The 19543-nt window shown below is 57.4% G+C and overlaps 1 protein-coding gene across 1 annotated transcript in view; it reads left to right on the top strand.

Moving 5' to 3' along the window:
- The first annotated feature begins 2010 nt into the window (after positions 1-2010).
- SLC16A2 (solute carrier family 16 member 2) overlaps positions 2011-19543 on the top strand; it is a 34953-nt gene continuing 17420 nt past the window's right edge. Inside the window, exon 1 of the mRNA XM_080365417.1 lies at positions 2011-2458. Within this exon, the coding sequence (XP_080221543.1) occupies positions 2026-2458 (433 nt within the window). The 5' untranslated portion in view covers positions 2011-2025. The remainder of the gene's footprint in view (positions 2459-19543) is intronic.

Genomic DNA, 19543 nt, shown 5'->3' with positions numbered 1-19543 from the left:
GAGATGCCTGACACAGCCAGTGACAGCAAACGCTCTGTCAAGACGCCATGCGGCCAGCGTCCAGGAGAGATGCTGCTCGGTAGGGTTTGTGGGTTTAATATCAACCCTGCTGCTTCCCACTCCACAAGAACCTTCTGCAGCTCCGGAGGGGTGAAGCCTCCGTGAGATGGTGTATGCTATGGCCAGGGGCTCTCTCACCTCTCTCTCTGCTACTTTTAACCCAGCTCCAGCTCTGCTGCTGTGGGGAATCAGCATTTAGGGAGGCAGCTGCCCTGCGCACAGCCCGGGGTAGCCCACCCCCCTTTCCCTCTCAGACCGCAGGGGCTTAACCAAATAAAATCAGCCGGCCAGCAACCTCAGCCGGCCCTGTGGCGGAATAGCGCTGCGGCTCCCCGTGTCGGCAGAGGGCAGTGGAAGACGCTCCCAGCCCGCCGGAGCCTCCCGGCCACGCTGCGGCGGTGGGGATCCGGGGAGGAGCCTGCCGGGGAGGAAGGGCAGTGCAGGCGCAGTTCCTCCGCCGGGGGGGCGGCCTCAGCCCGGCACCGCCGCCGGGTGCCTAGCGGGCGGGGGGGTCTGGGCGGCTCGATCCGAGCGGGAGGGCGGGTGGAGAGGGCGCATCTCCCACCAGCTGCCCCCCAGCCCGGGTCCCGCCATGGCGCACGCAGGCTGCCGGGAGCCGGAGAGCCCCGCTCGGCATCCCTGGGGCGGGAGGCGGCGGCGGCGACGGGGTAGTCCCGGAGCTGGCGGGGACCTGCGGGCAGGGGCAGGGCGGCGGGCCGAGGGGAGGTCCGATGTCCCCCGGGGGCTGCGCCAGGCTGGCGACTGCAGCAGCGGGCAAGCGCCTTCCACCGCGCAGCCCGCCCGGTGCCGCTGTGCGGCGGTGGGAGAGGCGGGAGCGGGGGCTGCCCGCGCCCCCCCGCCGGCTCCGCACCCTGCCCGCGCCCCCCCGCCGGCTCCGCGCCCCCCCGCCGGCTCCGCACCCTCCCCGCCGGCTCCGCACCCTGCCTGCGCCCCCCCGCCGGCTCCGCACCCTGCCCGCCGCCGCGCCAGGCGCTGATAATTAATATCCCTGGAGGTAAAGAAAGAGCAGCGTGAGGTTGGGATGTATTATTTTACCCTGATAGGAATCTGACACCGACACAGCCATTAGGGTAAAGAAAGAATAATAACTTAGACTTGGCATATATGAAAGTGGAAATACCTTCAGCGTGTGAAAAGACAGGCTTTAATATATTGGTGGGTTTGTAATTATTTACTGAAAGAGGAGAAAAGGCAGCGCTTACTGCAGAAGGAGACAGAGGCGCGGGAGTGGCTTCCCGCCGGCTTCGCATGGCCACCGCTAGCCGGGCCGGGCTCCAGCGCCGGGGTGGCCAGGGGTGACCGGGGCCCGGGGGACACCTCGCGGCTGGCATCGAGCCACAGCGTCCCCGCCCCGCCACCCCGCATTGCGAGGCTGCCGGGGCTCGGAGCTGCTGTCCCCCAAAACGCTCTCGGGGACCTGCCGGGCCAGGGGATGCCGGCGAGCCCTGAATCCCACCGGCAGGCGGTGGCATCGCCCCCCTGGCGGCGCTGGGCTCTGCCGCCCGCCCTGCTCGCTGCCGCCGCTTCGCGCACCGGGGCGGCGGGGAGCCGCAGCATCACCCCGCCGCGGCCGTCGAGGGCCCCCCTGGCCGGCGGGCAGCTTCGTCCCGCGGGATGCTCCGGCAGCCGGGCCGAGGGGGGGCCGGGGCTCTCCCGCGCCGGGGGGACGGCCGGTGGCTCCGGCGGCGCGGCGGGGGCGGTGCTGGCGGCGGCCCGCCCCGGGGCTGCGCCCGCCGCGGGATGCGGCGGCGGCGGGGCGGCGCGGCGGCCCGACGGGCGATGCGGGGCCGCGGCCGGGCCCGGGGCCGCCTCTGAGCCCCGCGGGCGGGCGGCGAGCGCGGTCGACGTCGGGGAAGCGCCGCCCGCAGCGCGCCGGGCCCCGGGGGGGTGGGGAGCGGCGGGCGGCCCCCGCCGCAGGTAGGGACCGGGGGGCCGAGCGGCGCGATGGAGGAGGAGGAGGAGGATGGAGGCGGCGGAGGGGAGGCGGGGAGTGAGGCTGCGGCAGGAGGGGGCGGGCGGGGGGGCCGGCCGGGGGGGGCGGCGGGCATGTGGGACCGGCTGCGGGGCAGTCGGGCGGCGGGCGGCGGCCGGAGCGCGGCCGCGATGGCGCAGCGCGGCGAGAAGGGGCCGGCGGCGGCGGGCGAGGGCGAGCCGCGGGCCGGGGCCGGCGCCGGGGCCGGGGCCGAGCGGGGGCCGAGCGGGGCCGCCGCGCCCTTCCAGCCCCCCGAGGGCGGCTTCGGCTGGGTGGTGGTCTTCGCCGCCGCCTGGTGCAACGGCTCCATCTTCGGCATCCACAACTCCTTCGGGATCCTCTACATGATGCTGCAGAACGACCTGGGCGAGGGGGAGAAGGACCCCGCGCTGGAGTTCAAAACAGGTACGGGCTCCCCGGCCCCTTCCCGGCCCGGGCGGGGCCGGCGAGGGGGCCCGGGCGGCCGCTCGGGGCTCGCACAGGCGGGGCGGGCAGCCCGGGTCGGGGCGGCGGGGCCGGGGCCGGGGCGGCTCTGCTGCCCGAGCGCTCCCGGAGGCGGCAAGGCTGCGAGCTCCTTCTGGGATGCGTTCGGCCGCGATCGCTCCCAGCCCCCGCCATCCTTGTAGCCGTGGCTATATTTATCTCCAACAGCATCATGTGTTTCTAAGCTCTTATGTACTCAATTAAAAGTAATTCATCTGAAAAGCACGCCCTTAGCTTCTCCTGCCTGGTGTGTTGTGGAGTGAGGAGAGCAGAGTTGGTGAATCAGCTGGTGTGTGCAAGCCACCCCCTGTATTTTTTATTATTATTATTGGTATCTTGTTAGGGGGGGGCTTTCGAGCTCTGGGTTTGCCTGCCGTATCTGCCGGCTCGCACCCGGGGGTGGCTGCAGGAGAGCATCTGCCTCACCGACATGCTTCTTCCGAGTTGTACGGCAGTGGGAAAGCTACATGGGGCAGGTCTGGCAGCGCTGCCGGCACGCTCGCACCCAGGCCAGCCAGGGTCTCCAGTGGCTAACCTCCCTTAATAGCAAGACCCACAGAGTGCACCGGGCTGTGTGTTTTGGTAGGACCTACAGGCTCAAGACCATGTAGTGTTGACACGGAGAAAAAGGATGTTTTTCACTGCAAAGACCCCCCCTGTTTAAGTAGGCTTGGCAGGGGGGCATCAGCCTGCCAGGGTGGTGGCCCCGGTGGGTCCCTGACAGATGCTGGCATCGTGAGGCTCAGCCTTGTCCCACTTCTTGTATCCTCCCAGAGAAGATCATGCCCATTGTCGCGATGGACACCCATGGCCCGCCTTGCTTTTATCGGGCAGGTAGAGAGGCAAGCACTTGGTGTTGAGGGAACCTGCTCGTGGTGGTGTCCTGACCCGGGGTGGGACGTGGACAGCGGTCAGAAGCCAGAGTGGGAGTGTTGCAGAGAGAGGCCGTGCTGCAGGGTGTGTGAGGACCTTCAGGTCTTATTTTGGGGACCAGTGTTGCCTGCATTCCCTCCGTTCAGCTGTCTCATGACTGGTGATCACGACGATGAGCGCACCAGGATGAAATGCATTGCCGGAGAAACGGTGTGATCATGTAATTATGGGCAGTAACAGAGTGCCGCAGAGAGCTGTGGACGTGTGGCCGGTTGTAATTAGGGTGATTGATGGGCTGTAGGAGTGTGCAGTGTGATCCCCAGGAAGCTCATCACGTAGCTCTTGGTTTCCTGCTCCCTGTGATTGTATCTAGAAAGCCTAAGGCAGAGCTCTAAAGGTAGAAGCGTTAACAAAAGAAATTAAATACTGCAAGTTCTGGTGGTTTAAAGGCTCTGTGCCCAAGACGGAGGTTGCAGGAGTCAGCATCTGCCTCTTGCTCCTGCGATCTATTTATTTATGGCTATGACCGCACAGAGACCTCGAAAAAGAAAGATGTGTGGGTGTGCGAGGTGAACCCGGGCTCAGTAATTAAATTGCCTGGGTGACGAATATATGCATTTTGGTCTGGGTGCTTAATGAAGAGAGGCCGTTCATAACCCCTGCACTGTGTGACACGCCAGCGGAGTGCTGCCTCTGTGCTCAGAGGTTGCGGTGCAGGGGCTCGGGCAGCGGAAGGGAGAGGTGGGGGTGATGGAGCCCATCTGCAGCAGGGAGCGCGCTACCTCGGGGGTTGCAGCTGCACCGTCTGGGGCCAAGGACAGCGAGGTGCGGTGTGGGGCCCCCCTCCAGCCCTTCCTTGCTTCCACCCCTCCCCACTCAGCGTTGCATAATTTCCCCACGGTGCTCGTTTGCGTGCAAACATAATCAGGAAAATATTATAGCTCCTTTCCAAGCGCTAAGTGATATGGCCTTCCTGAAAAGACCGGCGCTGTCTGTTTGTCCTCCAACACTGGTCTGCTCCTGCCAGCTGCAAGCAACAGCCGGGCCCCGGGCCCCCCCTTGTTCCCCATCAAGCAGGAGCAGGTCAGGGGAACAAGGACCCACTCCCTGCTCCAACCAGCATGCGGCCATGGGGACATCGCTTAGCCTTTTGGCTCTGCTCTTAAATCTCCGCTCCGTTCTTGGGAAGGTGGGTTTGTACCAAAGAGGGGGTTTGGAGGCAAGATGGGGAGTAATGCTGTAAGGCGGTCAGGCATCCCTTTAAAAATAGGGTTATGTTTATGCTAAAGCAGGTACTAGTCTGCACTAAACAATAGCCGCCCCAGCACATGGCTATAATTATCAAGGTTTATTTCTTGTTTGCATTGGTCACGTTTTCTCGCGTTTGATCTTGAGAAACGCAGGATCCGCGGAGTTCAGATTTGGGGTCAGGCTTTGAAAACAAACCCTCTCTCAACAATGCATTGAATGCATAGGCTCCTTTGTTTAAAGAAATATACTGCGCTGCGTATGTCAACAAGCAGCACCGGGCTGAGGCGGGCTGGCTGCTGGGACCACCGCGTGCCCCTGCACGGTGGGACACCAGAGCTGGGACTTTTACAAGGCACATTCTGTGCTTTGGGGTTTGTTTTCTTTCGGGCGGAGTGGAGGGCTGGGGGGAATGCTGAGACTGGAATAAAAAAAAAAAACAAAAAAACCCATGTGAGCACTCAGCCAGGAAAAGAAATACTGGTCTCCTCTGCTGGAGAGGTGTTGAGTGATGCTTGAAAGTGTTTGCTGGGAGATGAATGGTGGTGTTTCCCTCTGGTTGTGCAAGGCTCATTCCGGTGACAAGGGAGCCATGGGACACGGCCGCTCCGATGCCAGTCCTGCCAGGTGCAGGCTGACACTGAGCCAAGGGACGGATGAACCATCCTGGCATGTTCATCTTTCCCAGCTCCAAAAGCCAATTTGAGTGACAGAACAGTCCTGGTAAGCATTAACTGGGCCTTGACCCTCTTAAATCGATCACTGCTCTGCCGCTGCTTGGACACGCTCCCAACCTCGGGAGAGGTGAGTGCAAGGGGAGCCTGGGCCAAGCCAGGGCTCTGCCCTCAGCCGAGCAGGTCCCACTTGCACCCAGGGCACCCCAGGGTCCCGGCGAGGGGCCCCACCTGCCCGGGGACTGCCAGGAGGGCAGCACTTCCTAGTGCATCTTGTTCCTTCAAATGCATCCTTGGTGCTGTGCTTGGACATCTGGCAAGCACTGTCAGGGCAGCCTGGAGAGGCATATTGATTTAAAAAAAAATGTTTATCTATCTGTTTCTTCTCCCCTCCTCTGCTTTGTGTCAATATCCCAGCTATAGATTAACTCTCTTTGCTTAATATTTAATGTTTCGGTTGCTGGAATTAGGAGCTGCAAGCACTTGGAGGGATGGCCTCAGGAGCTGGTCTGGTTTGGCTGCAGCTCCTCTGAGTGTGTCCATGTGTCCAGCAGCGTCCTCTGGTCTGTGTGCAGGAGCCTGGGGAACCGGTGCCCCGTTTTAGCCAAGTCACAGGAGCTGGGGAGCAGAGGCTGCTGGAGCGCCCCGTGCCCGGGGAAGCCGGGCTGGTGCATGGACCATAGCCCTTGGCTTATTGTACCTCTTTGTGGCCACAAGGCCAGGGCATAGCTGGTGTCAGTCACCTTTATGCCTGAATTCCCATCCGTTCCGGTGGAGAATTTCTTTGTGACCAGTGATTTCACATCCTTAGGATGGGTGAGCTTAGATGGACAAGGGTGTTTTTACACCAGCATCGTAATGAAGGCTTGGTGGGAAAGAGGGAGTTTGTTTCTTGGAGAGAATAAAGTGTTTCAGTGCTGATAGTGATAGATGGGGAGGAGAAGCCACGGGCTCCTCTCTGGGCCAAAGAAGAGTCCCAGGGTGGGTGTGCATGGCTGGAGCACTAGGCGCTGAGAAGGGAAACCCCAAAGAGAGTGTAAATCACAAGAGGTGATTCTTGGAAATGGTCCCAACTAAATTTCAGCGGTACTCCATGGCCCTAGTGAGACCAAACAGGGGCAGCTACCATGAAACTGCACTTTATTTAGCCTGCTGTGATAAAAGACATCTACCCTAGGTGCTAGGTTTCGGCTTTGGGGAAGGTGAGGGCACCCTCACTGACACTCTTAAATACAAATTATGATCTGGTGATAGGTCTGAGATGAGTATCTGATGGGTATCATCACCCAGTGCTGGTGCTTGGGATGCTTCCATCTCCTAAAGGTGGTACGGTGATTGTCACCTTCTCACCCAAATCTGCAGGATTTGAGATTTTATTTATTGCCAGGGAGCTGCACTGGCCCCATTTCACAGATGCATTGGCCGAGGGCGCTGTGGACCTTCCTGGGTGCTTCCCTACATCCATCCAGGCTTCCAGCCCTGCTCCACATTTCCTAACCCCACAGAGGCATGCGCTGTCATGAGCAATAGTTATGTAGCCCAGACGAGGATGTAAATCCAGCAAAAAGAGTCCCCCCCAAAGCCTTTTATCACCCAGCCCTGTTGGCTGGGGAGTGCAAAGGGCACTGTGGAGCTTTCCCAGCTTTACTGGGAGTGTCATGCAGTGGGATGCCAGTGTGCCAGTGTGCCAGTGCTGGGCTTTCCCAGCTCAGCTTCTGCCTTGTTTGGAGCTGGAGCTTGTGATTGCACGGAAACAGGGGCAAATTTCTGAGGAACTGGGTTTTTGTCGCTTGAACTGAGTGCAAGGTGCTGTGTGAGATAAAGCAGCCTGAAAAGCAAACAAAACACAGCCGTGTTGTTAAACCTGGTTCTTGGGGCTGTCAGGAGTGATTAAGGTTATTAGGAGGCCGGCGTGCTGTTTCTAAGGGAGGGTCTTGTTTTTAAAGACTGCAGGGGCCCTCTCAACCAGCACGCTTGACATTTTAGTGGTTTTTAATTTATCTTCAAGTGTCCTCTACCAGCCAGCCAAGGAGATGCTCCAGTCTCGGTTGTATTTCTCGGTGGCCATCATCCTCAAGTGGTGGTATCTCCCGTGATCTTGCTGCAGTATATGAAGAAGTGGTGCATGGGGTTGTGCCCTTGGTTTGGGTTTTTATTTTATTTTTTTCGTCCTTTCAGTTACAAGAAACCAAACAAAACCACCCCACCTTGCGGGGATTTGCTCGTAGTTTAAACTGAGGTGCTGGGTTTCAGCTCCATTGTTGAGACTGGGAGGAGGAGGAGGGATTGGAGGGCAAAGGGGGTGGATGCTGCAGTGTGCAGAGCCGGGATGGATGCGGAAGCTTGGGGTGAGACACAGTGTGGTGCAGCGCCGCAGGGCTGGGGGGATTAGCAACAAAGGAGCAGTTTCATTTTCCCTTTTGGGGGGAAATCCAGGAGTTTGACAAGTCACCCTTTAATCCCCTTAAAAACCATCAGCAGCTGGAAGCTGATCATCAGCTGGGGCGGTTGACGTCCAGCATCTTAAAATAGACCTGACCCATCAGGTTGGGTGAAACCCCGTAGCCGGGAGGCACCGCTGACCTTGCTGGCAGTGCCCGTTGGGCCGGCTGCACATAGCTCATGCAGGCGTTGTCACCTGTCTCCTGTCCCCGGGGCAGCTCCGCTGGCTCCCTCCCTCCTTATCCCACATGTTACAGACACATCCATTCACAGGGCACATCCAGCTTGTGGGGCGGCACCGTCGGGCACCCCAGCCGTTGGGCACCCCATCCCACCGTGTACCAGGCGAGTGGTGGGAGAAGCCATCTTCCCAAGAGTCTGGTGGTGTGATGGAGACCACCAGGCTGGTGGATGCGGAGCCAGGGCTGACAGATTCCCTGTAGGGTTTGTAGGACTGTTTGGGGAAGGAGGAATAATCGGGTTTTCCACCATCCCAAGGCTGGTTTTGTATCCTGCAGTGCGATTCCCGCTGGGGGCATGGGTGATGGTAAACAAGGTCTGCTCCTGCCCTGCTGACAGGGAGCTAATCCCAGTGGGATGGTGGCACTGGTAGCCGCTGTGACTGGGGCCATTCGGATCAGTCAGCACTGTCTCAATATAGGGCCTGGGTAACCTTTTGCTTTTTTATCCTGGTGACTCCTTGGGACCTCTGCCAAAGCAGCGTGGCGCGCGTGCCAGCCGTGGAGTGACAGTACAACTGGGTGAAGCGATGCGCAGGCTGATGGGAACCTCAGTGGTGCTTGGCTCAGTGCCATGGGCGCTTGCTCTCACCCCCCCCTCCACGTGAGCTCCCAAAACAGCCCCCCCGCCCCTTGTTGGAAACAGCTGAGGCTTCACCCTGGCTCCGTAATTGGGGTTTTTCCCACTTTTGGCCGGCGTCCAGGTGCTGTAGGGAATTTTCTGGCATGTCACCAAATACCTTAGCCTCCCCTGCTCACTTTTTTTGGGATGATGACCCCTCAGGGGTTCCCTACAAGGCGGGCAGAGCATGGAGGAGGATGCCAGCACTTCCCAACCAGAACAGTGGCCATGCACCCACCCTTGCAGCCAGTGGTTTCCTGGGGAATTGCTTTTTCCAGCTTTCCGCAACCACGAGCCCGTGTGTCCACGGCATTGCCATACCTGCTCTGGCAATGAGGGGTGGGAGAACTGGGTACCCCCCATACGCCAATATGACACACATGCAGAAATGCTGCTGCACCCGTTCCGGCAGGGATTTGCTGGGGTTTGCCTTCCTCTTCTTGAAGGATTGATTATTCCCTGTTGCAAGGGAAGGAGATGCTGCCTGTTGGCATTCATCCCTGTGGAAGAATGCCCGGTGGAGAGGTGTGTGCCAGGCTGGGCATCACCCGGGGGCCCAGCCCAGCTCCCGCACCGGGGCGTTGCCCGTACCTGCCGTGGGCACTGGGGAGCTCGGTTCACTCCGGGCTCTTTCCGTTCATCCACCCCGAGACAGTTGGGGCGGTTGCAAAACCCACATGACGTGTGCTGGGAATTGCTGCAACACGCTCGCAGGCGTGAGCCATTCCAGTCTCTCCCAGGCACCTTGTACAACAGGTCCTGCCAGCTGCCGGCGCAGGCAGGATGCGGGGCTGCCTGCAGCACCCTGCCTGCACCACTGCCTGCACCACTGCCTGCACTGCTGCCTGTACCGCTGTCTGCACCGCTGCCTGCTGGTGGCACTGACCGCAGGCAGCAAAGCTCCTGCCCCTGCCTCATCCTCTGTCGAGCAGAGCCGGCGGGGCAGGGATGCAGCTGTGGTGTGGAGGATGGCACAGCCCTGGGTTGCATTAACACATTTTCAGGCTTTTTTTTCCCCTCTTGCCCTTTTATTTGTAGAACCCTAAAAAATTACCTGATGCAAGAGCCCCCACCCCTAGCACATCCCTTGAGAGACAGAGCAGGGTGAAGCATGGGGAAAAGCCCTCAGGAGTAGCTGCCAGGTCGCAGCCCCATGCCGGTGGCAGTTGCTTCGCTGGGACTCAATCTTGGTCATGCCTGGCAGCTGTGCCGTGCCACCCACTGCCCTCCGTGTGAGGAGCAGCTCCAGGTGCTCCGAGCCACCTCCTGGACTCGCTGGCACTGGCAAGAGGACAGAGGTGGCATGCTGGCAAGCTCAGCCCCATCATCCCTTGGCTCTGCACACCCCAGGGGAACTCCAGCCTGGAGGTATCCTGTCCCTTCGTCCCTGCATCCCACAGGGCATAGGCAGGGGAGCATGGTACCACACCGCTGTAGCACAAGATCCCGGCGCCGTGTCCCTGTGCAGGCACCTCAGTACGAGATGGAGATGGTATTTTGGGGCTGCCAGTGCTGGAAGTGTGGCTTTGGGAGCATCTGCTCTGCAAAACCCGATGGTGGAGGAGGCAAGCTCACCGGACCCTGTTTCTCCCCATCTTTGGGGCATTTTTTGGCTCTGGGTTTGGATTTAGCTGCCTGGTGATGGTTTTTCGCTTGCTGTCCCTGGTGCAGAGCAGGAGCAGGGCTGGCAGCTGGCCTTGCCGGGGTGGGAAGCTCCGTGTGCTGCTGGAGCGGCATGGGTGCTCGCTGCATGGGCTGACTTGTTGGGGTTCGCCCCAGGCACACAGCCGGGCCCTCCTCAGGGAGGAGAAACAACCCTCCCGCAGTGCCTGCAGCAAAGGAACCTGCTTTGAGCACCCACCCGTTACCCTGTCCCCAGGGACCAGCTGGGACAGGGACCCCTGGGGCACGCAGCCCCCCCAGCCTTGCCCAGCGGCATCCCCAAAAGCCCCTTTCTTGGCCATCTTGCGTCAGGCACCAAAACAAAGCTTTTGTTTGCAGCTCTTGGCCTTAATCTGTACGCCTGCAGATCCTGTGCGTAAAAGGGAGATGAAATCCTTCCCTCTTGGGGGGATGTTGCGTGAGCGGGTGTTGGTGCTTGCCAAGGAATCAGGCGTTTCGGCCGGAGGGTTTGTACAAACCCCGCGTGAAGCAGTGGGAGCTCGCTTAATAAAGCTGGAGCCCGCCGAGGTGGAAATCAAATCTAATGGCAGCTCCTCAAGTGAGGGTTGTGCCTCCTGTGCACTGTCTGAATCGGGTCTGGTGGAAAAAAAATCATCTGTGATTAAAGATTGACGGTAATTACATAATGGGTATGCACCAGATGATGCCCAGACAAGCTCCTTCCTGGGATTTCCCAACTTTTGGAGTGTTTAACTTTGCAATCATCCTAAAGTGCTTCTACCATGGGGGGGGGGGGTAATTATTGATATTACGGCAGCACCCGGTGCAGTTGCACAAGGTTCAGCAGCAGCACCGTGGCTGCTGGAGCCAGGTTTGTGGGCAAGCTTGCACCTTCTGATAGCCGGGGTGGCTCTGGAGCATGGTCAGGTGCTAGTGAGGGATCTCCCCATTCCATACCCAGCATTGCAACAGCAGAAAAGAAAAAAAAAAAATAAAGAGAGGAAAGCTGCTTTTTGGGTCTGTCAGTGAAGCGAGCAGGGCAGCTGAGGCCATGTGCTTACTCTGTGACCAGCCGATGACGAAGAGGCAACGTCAGGATGTTCTTGATGGCAGGCCAGCTATTAATCCATGTATTTTAGCAAAAAACCCAGCTTATTTCTTAAGGTTTGTGTAAGCAATGGAAGCGGGGAGCACTGGGGGTGGGGGGAGCTTGTCTGGGATTAAACTCGCCTGAAAGCCAAGCACGCCAAGCTCGCGAGCCCGGGGAGAGCTTAATTAAAGTCAAAGGAGAAGCGTTTCCAAGAAAATAATACGGGGTATTTAAACGGGATATTTTTGTTCTGGGCCCAGAATGTCTCCTTTCCCTCTTCGGTGTCAGCTTTAATAAAACAAAATGAGATCTCCAAGAAAAACAAATTGGAGCTCTTAAAAGGCGCTGCGGAGATAAAAATCAGTAACACTGTTGCTGGTAACACCTTGGGTTATTAAAACGGAAAGAATGCTAACGATGCGATTTGCATCGGCCTTTCTTGTGGCTGCCCCCGGCGGGAGCCTGCTCGCCCTGGGAGGGGGACATGGGCACCCCTCACCGTGGCCTCTGGGCTGGGGTGGGAGCGCAGGGAGCGGGCGGCTTCTCTGGTCCGGCAGATTGGGGCATAGCTGGGAGGTGGTCGTGCGGGGGGGATTTTGGAGGGCTTCATGTTCCTTTCCTAAGGCTGGTGAATAGCGCTGTGCTGAAAACTCGCAGGTCAGGAGTGGCGCTGAGGTAAAATATGAAAAAGCTTGAAAAAATGGCAAGAATCAGGATTGAGGGGACACCAAACTTAAAAAAGGAAATTAAATCAGGGCTGATCTTGTTGGAAAGGATGCCATAGCCCAGCGAGCTCTTTCAGAGGTGACGAATATGGAGCAAGAGAAGATGGCCTCAAGTTGTGCCAGGGGAAGTTTATGCTGGGTATTAGGGAAAATTTCTTGACCAAAAGGGTTGTCCAGCACTGGGACAGGAGCCCAGGGATGTGGTGGAGTCACCATCCCTGGAGGGATTTAAAAGACGTGTAGATGTGGCACCTGGGGTTTAGTGGTGGCCTTGGCAGTGCTGGGTTAATGGTTGGACTTGCTGATCTTAAAGGTCTTTTCCAACCTAAATTGATTCCATGAAAATACCAAGCTGGACTTATTATGGCCTGAGGACTGCTGGGTGCGGCTTTGTTCGGCACGCTGAGCCAGCGGGCTGGGGAACAAGGGTCAAGTCCTCTAAAACCAGTGCCCCGAGCTGGCTGGTACAGCTCAGCGTGCCACATCCCATACCGAAGGGCTGCTCTCCAGTGCCCAGGCTGCCGGCAGGCTCTCCCAGCTGCACGGCCGCAGGGTGCTCCCCGGGATGCTGAAGCAGGGATGTGGGAGGGCTGGGGAGCAGCTGATGACGTAGTTTTGCACTTTGGTCCCTCAACTGTCTGCTTCTACCTTCCTGCAGGCAGAGTGGGTTAAAAGCTGCTCCTTTTTTCCTATGGGCTTCCATGCTGGCCAGAGCTGGCTGTCTCCTGGTTGGAAGCTGGCAGATGCCTCCAGTGCCTTCCTGGGATGCCACCTGTGTCTGCGGGGATGGGACTGGTGCGCAGGCATGAGGGTGATGCTGCTGACCCAGCTTCGGGGTGAGGAAGCTGGTGCTGCCAAGGGGTCCTCTCTGCCCGTCTGTCTGCCAAGCAAGAAGATGCTTTTGTACACGGTGGCTTTAAAATGCCTGGCATGATGCTGTCTGCCCCGTAAACCCAACCTGGGATGGGGGTGCAGAGGCCAGCTCCTGCCTCCCTTCCCTGCCTAACCCCATCAGATAAGGCAATTACAGTTTATCACTTAATTGGAGAGTATAATAATACCAGAGTGTTATTGAGATAGGACGTTGCCAAGGGATGAATATCAGTGGTGTTGGGTTCTTGGTTTTTTTTCTTTTCTTTTTTCAAAATAAACTCAGTGGGGCCTTGGCGCTGCTGGAGTTGTGAGGTCTTCACAGGGCTCCTCTTGCCCTTACCCCACCGCGGCCCCTGCCTGCGGGGAAATTCAACTTCAAATAAAAGCCATACCGACCGCCCCGGTGCCAGGGAAGCTTGCCCACAGTTGGTGAGAAACCAGCCTGTGAGGGGAAAGGGGGAGGACTCGCAGGGATGTTGTCGACCGCTTTCTGGATGGCTTTTCTTTTGCACCTTGGGCATGTGTTTTCCATCCCTTGCAGGTTTTTCCTGCCCTGCTTGGCAGTTGCAGGGTGGATGCTTGCCGCTGCACGTGGGCATCGGGCTGATGCTGGGTGGCTGGGTGTCCTGGGGAGGGAGAGCGGGGTGTGCATCCAAAAAAGCCCTTGAACAAGGCTTTTGTGCTCTCGGTGTCATGCATGAAATGATCTACCAGTGCCCCTGCACTGAGATGGGCAAAGGAAAATTTCATATTTGGCAACATTCATATTGGCAATATCCATCTTGCCCAGCTTGCTGCGGCTGGTGTGGGAGAGGTGAGCGAGGTATCGGCCCTGATACCTGGAGCTCTGCTTGTCTCTGACCTGCAGGGTCCTGGTGTTCCACTGTCCCCACAGAACCCTGTGGCCATCAAAGCGGCTACATGCTGCTGGCATCGGGATTTGAGGCGTTTCCCTGCCCAGACTGGCCTGGCTGGAGATTTTCTCCCTGAAAATGGGGATTTTCTAGATCCATATTGGTGTAGGGTGAGTTTCTTGCTAAGGACTGAAATTTTGCCATGTTTGCCCTGACATCTGCAGGGTGGGGTGATAAAACCTCAGGATGTCTGGGGACAAGGGATGGAGCCACAGCCTTTCAGCTGGGAGAGCCTGGCCCTTGCAATCTTCATTTTGGGAGAGGGCCTTTGTTAGGGGAGATCCATGTAAAATCAAATATGTTGCCCAAAGCTAAGAAATCATGGCAATTTTTTTTATTATTTTTTTTTAAGCTGTTAAACTCTGCCCTGCTTCAGTTCATCAACCAAAGCCTGAACCAAACAGCCCGGAGTGGAGGTACTTCAGGTCCTGATTTGACCTCTGCTACTGGCTGTTAACCCTCGCTCGCCCATCCCAAGCTACACGCCGAGATAAGATTAGCCCGTCTGGATTTCAGAGCCTGTTTCCCTCCCTTGGGGCAGCATCCCTCTGAGCCCAGGTTTCCCAGTCACCCCGTTTTCAGTCCCCCCAGACCCCATTTGTGCCCCACTAGCCTCATCAAGCAAAACAGGCCACAGAAAAAAAGCAGAAAGCATTTTTTACAGCAGGGTGGTGGAGAGTTTTTCTGCCCAGTGAAGGCGATCGCTTAGACTTTTATTGCAGGGTAAAGAGGCATGGAGGAAAATAACACCAAACCAAAAAGCTGTTGGGAGGATGATGCCAGGCAGAGCAGCACAAAAAGCAACGTCTTTGAGGGTTTTAATGTTTCTTCTGCTTCCAAAGCAGGAATTAGCTGTTGCAAAATATCAGGCATTGCTGGGTGATGTTGGCCCCCTGGCCACACGCCGACACTTTTTGCAGCAGATAGCTCTTTCTTTTATCACACAGCTGTGCCGGGGCAAAGCTCAGGCTTTGTCTGAGCATTTGAATTCGGGAGGATGATGAAGAGCAGACAAAGCAGGATGCCGGGGCTGGTGTGCAAGCAGCAGGTTGTTGGCTGGTTTCCCCATTAGTCAGGGCTGGTGACGAGTCAATCTCCTTTTCCATTTTCTTATGAATGAATCAGTTTTGGCTCAGCCCGATGGTCAGACTGGTTAAGCGAGAAGCAGCTGGTATTAGTCTCATTAGCAATGGAGACAGAAGCAAGCCTCTCCCTGGCTCTGCAAATGCCGCGTGATCCCCAGCCCGCAGCCGCTGCCTCAGTGCCCGGCAGGACTGGCAGCAGTGTGGGAGACCCCAAACCCCAGCTGACGGGGGTCTGGCTTCTTCATCACCCCATTCCCTTACACCTCTGTGCCCCTCCCGGTTCCTCGACACACTGAAGCTTCATGGCCAGGTCGAACCCAGTCGTGCATGCCAACAGGGATCTGCATCCCGTGCCTTCTGCTGTCCTAGTGCATCTCTCCTTGGCCAGTGCCACAGCACAGATCTTTTTCTGGGGGGGAAATATCGGCTTCAGGGTGCCTGTGATTGCTGCTGAGCTGCAGCTGGGGAGCACAGCTCGGCTGCATTTACCGTTCCAGTTCCAAGGCAGCCACAGCTCAGAGTTGGTCCTTGGCCAACAGAAAGGGCTTGACATCTTGCTGTGACTTTGGCTGTAGCAGTTGGGATTTGGGAACCCTTCCTGCCCAGGGCAGGGACCTGGGGAAGGGATGTGCAGGCAGCAGCGAGCTGCAGGCTGCCTCTGCTCAGCCCCATGGTGCAGATTTACCCCAGTGTCACCGCTCTTCCCGTCATTGCTGGCCCATGGCACAGACACTTGGCCCCGTGGTGGCACTCGACACCTCTGCCCCGCTCTGCCCAGCCACTTTGCCACTGCCATGTGCGTGTACCAGCTCGTTGCAGCCAAGCCAGGCTTTGGAAGGGAGAGCCCCGTGTTGGGGTCATTGCAGAGACTGAGCAATCTGATGGTGCTTCCGCAAAGGGACCGTCCCCAGTGCTGTCACAGAGCAGCTGATGGCTGGTGTCCTCCAGCAGACTTCCACGGTCTGGTGCTGGGGCAAGTGGTGGGGTTAGATCCACCCTGTGCTCGGGGCTTTGCATCCCAGGGCTGTCTGTGGTCCCTCACATCCCTCCTTATCCCCAAATCCTGGGCAGCTTCAGCTCTATGCCACTGGAACTGCTTGGCCCCTGCTTTTCCCTTTGCCCCTGGGCAAGGATGGGTTTCATGGGAGAAACTGGAGCTCAGACGCTTGAAAACAGCCTGGGGACTGCAGCGTGTTACCTACAGAAATCCCACAACTGGCACCTGTGGAAACAGTAATTTTGATTCCTGCCCCTATCCCAAAATGCAGTATTTCCATGGAGAGTAAGAGGAGGCTCCCTGGCCGCGGGGGCAGGATGTATGGCTTTTAGATCTGAATTGCAGGAGAACCCAAACTTACCCTGTAACCGATAGAAACCATCATTAACCTGCCCTGTTATTTATTCTGATTGCAAAGCCCTTGATGCAGCAAAAAGGAAGGCATTTGTCCGGGGAAGCATATTAATGTTTTACTGGGCTTCAAAACACTTTGCTGCCGAGGCACTTTGTATGGTACGGGCTGTCCCCAGTTCCCCTCGGCCTCGTTAAACATTGCGCGGCTGTGAGGAAGGCTCGGCGTGGCTCTGCCCGCAGCCCTCGTGTGGGCTAAAGCCCTCAGGGGTTGCTTTTTTAATATATATGTATATGTGTGTGTATACACAGATGCACACAGGCGTGTATATATATGCACATGTAGGTATATATGTGTGTGTATGTGTATTATGGATCCCCATTCAAGGTGTATTGGCAGGAGCTGGAGGGCTGGGGGCTGGGATGCTGATGGGAGATGCGGGGCTGGGTACCATCCTGCGCAGGAAACCCCGATGCCGCCTCCGTGGCTTTTCTCCTCCCGCCTGGAGCATCAAAGGGCAGGGCTGGCCCTTCCCGCACCGCGGGGCAGCTGCCAAAGCCACCCAGTGTCTGAAAAACTTTCAAATGAGAGCAGGTCAGCCAAAAGTAACAGCCCATTGGCAAAGGGGTATAACCTGTTTCTTGTTTGGGGGGGTGGGGATTAAATAAAATAGAATAGCACTGTTCTTTAGTTTCCTTTAGCTATCGGATTTGCTTAATTACAGCATAGTCTATTTTCCCGAGATATCCAGTTGTTCTGAAATGTGTGCTTTAAGGTAAGGAAGCTCCAAGAGATTGAAATCACATGGATATTTTACCCCTCTTGTGGCCTCTGAATGTTTGGTTTAATGACGATACGCAAGTCTTGTGTCCTTTTGGGACTTTTTTTCCCCCACCGGTAGGCTTCAGGAGCACTATCCCAAGGTGTCAGTATCCCAGGGGAAACTCTCTGGCACTGGAGGAAGAAGTAATTGCCTGATGGCCACCAGGAGAAGAGCCCAGCTCTTCCACCACGGAGCCCTCTGGCCACCTAGACGTGGCTGGGGCAGCCCGAGATGCTGCCGTGGCTGCGTGCCCGCTCAAGAGCTCTGCTCAACCTGCTTCCAAACAGCTTTTCTTTGTTTATTTTGATTTTTGAAGATATGTGCTCAACAGAGGAGACTCCCCAGTGGATCCCCCACTGTGGTCAGTCATCACCTTGTGCTGTCCCTTGCACTGATGGGGGGGTTGGGGCTGGGGCTGAGCTTCGGGGTGGTGTAGTGGGAGAGCCCAGGTGAAGAGGCCATAGCAGGGAGGTGTTATCTCCTTTGTGAACAGAGCTCGAGGCAAAACAACTTCATTGTTGACTGGCACAGCCTGGAGAGGGGCCTCCCTTCGGAAAGCACCCGCAGCAGCCGCTGCTGCTGCCTAGATTTTCCCTTTCATACTTCTAGCCCTGTGCAGAGTCTGGTATTGGGCGGACTTGTGTCTTCAGGGAAACTGGGGCCTTGTTGGGTGTAAGCAAATAGGTAACATAACTGAAATATTTTGGTAATATTTGGGTGGGCGGCTCTGCTCGGGTGCCGGAGGGGAGGCATCGCTACCTCCCCAGCGCTCTGCCTTTTGGGGTGCTTGCCCCAGGGGGGCTCAGGCTGAGGTTGCCACAGCATTTTTATCCCCTGGAGCCTGGGGGGTTCTGGGGGATGGTTAGAGGCTGGGGGGTGGCTGAAGGGAGGATGCTGCCATGCAGCACCATGGCGGGGCAGAGACAGCAGTGCCAGTGGTGCACGTGGCTGCCACTGGGAGAAACATGGGGGATGCTTTCTTCCAACCTCACTCATCCTCGGGGTGCCCCAGCCTTGGCCAATGGGTGCTTGGGAGATTTGACTCTTCCCACGCCATCCCCATCCCCATTCCCATCCCCCCAGAGGAAGGCTGCTGGCAGGTCCCTGCCCTGCTCCCCACAGCACATGCGCCCAGCCAGGGCACAGCTCTGCTCCCCGCTGCTTTCCAAAGCATCAAACAGCCTTCAAGGTTCACAAGATAGCGAGTGGCTGTGGGCGGTGGTGAGGACACCCCAACATGGGGCTGGGGTGATGCAGCCACTGAGGGTGGCAGGAGCCGTCCCTCCCCGCAGGGCTCCCCTGAGCTGGGTGTTTTGGGGAGCTGCCTATACAGGCTTGGGGTGCAATGTGACAAGAGCCAGGCGCTGTATTGCACTGGAGAGGAGGGGAGGGGACAATTAATTATTAATCGGTCCCCAAGGGGGATGTGGGAAGGTGTCTGCACTGAGCACCACACACTGGGAAAGTGTTGGGCCGCCTGGGAGATGTGGCGGGGAGGTGGGGGGATGATGTGCAGTGCTGAAGCCTGGGCTGGGGTCATTCCTGCTAGAGGTGGGAAGGTGCATCACTGCCTTCAGCTCCCTGAAAAGTTGCAAAAAAAGGTCATAAAGCTATTCCCTCTGTCCAGCGAGGGACAGGTTGCAAAGTGATGCTTTGGAATTTTGCAGCAAGGAAGGTGTTGGCTGGGAGAAGTCCCTGGAGTGCAAGAAGATCAGCTCTGGTCTAGGGGAGGGTCGGAGATGCCCATCACTGGAGAGTTTGGAGAAAAGGCTGGGCAGAAGTCTGCCAAGGCTGGGAGGAGACCATAGATGCTCTGCAATGGCACCTATTTGTCTGAAACGTGGTGGTTTAAGTGCCTGGGCCAGGTGAGACACTGTGGCCAGGGTTCCCGGGTTTGGTCTCAGGCACGCTGTGGCTCTCCCCTTAATGGTCAGGGCTGGTAAAGGGCTGGAAGTGTTTTTCGCTGGAGTATCCCTTAATTAACTGGAACGGAAGGCTGTCAAGCACCCAACTTGGGGTGGGGTGGAGAAATCTCCATGAGCCTGTGACCAGCCCAACATTTTGCCCCCTTTTATTTTTCCCAGCCTCTTTGTTTTCTCTTGAAAAAAGGGTGTTTTTCTCTCTCCTTCCATTTAACTGCTATTTATTTGCTGGTAAGTGGAAGGAATTCAGCTGGGATCAGCCTGGCTCCTGCCAGCAACTGGAGTTGAAAAGTTTCTGGGGGGGAGATGTAAGAGCAGAGCAGGGGGGTTGTTTTCCACCCACCGCCAGTCCTCGCTCTGTGGGTCCCTGTGTCACAGCCAGCCAGGTTGGGTGGGTTTAATTCTTCTCTTTTTACTGGGATGTTGACAAGTGCCTGTGGGATTTGCGGAGGGAGGAGCATGGACCCGGGCCGGAGGGTTTCTTCTTGCCATTAATGGGAAACAG

This window comes from Falco punctatus (assembly GCF_963210335.1).
Source record: "Falco punctatus genome assembly, chromosome: 15".
Classification (NCBI taxonomy): Eukaryota; Metazoa; Chordata; class Aves; order Falconiformes; family Falconidae; genus Falco; species Falco punctatus.
Note: the sequence above shows the minus strand (reverse complement) of the source record. Positions and strands in the feature narration are given on the sequence as shown.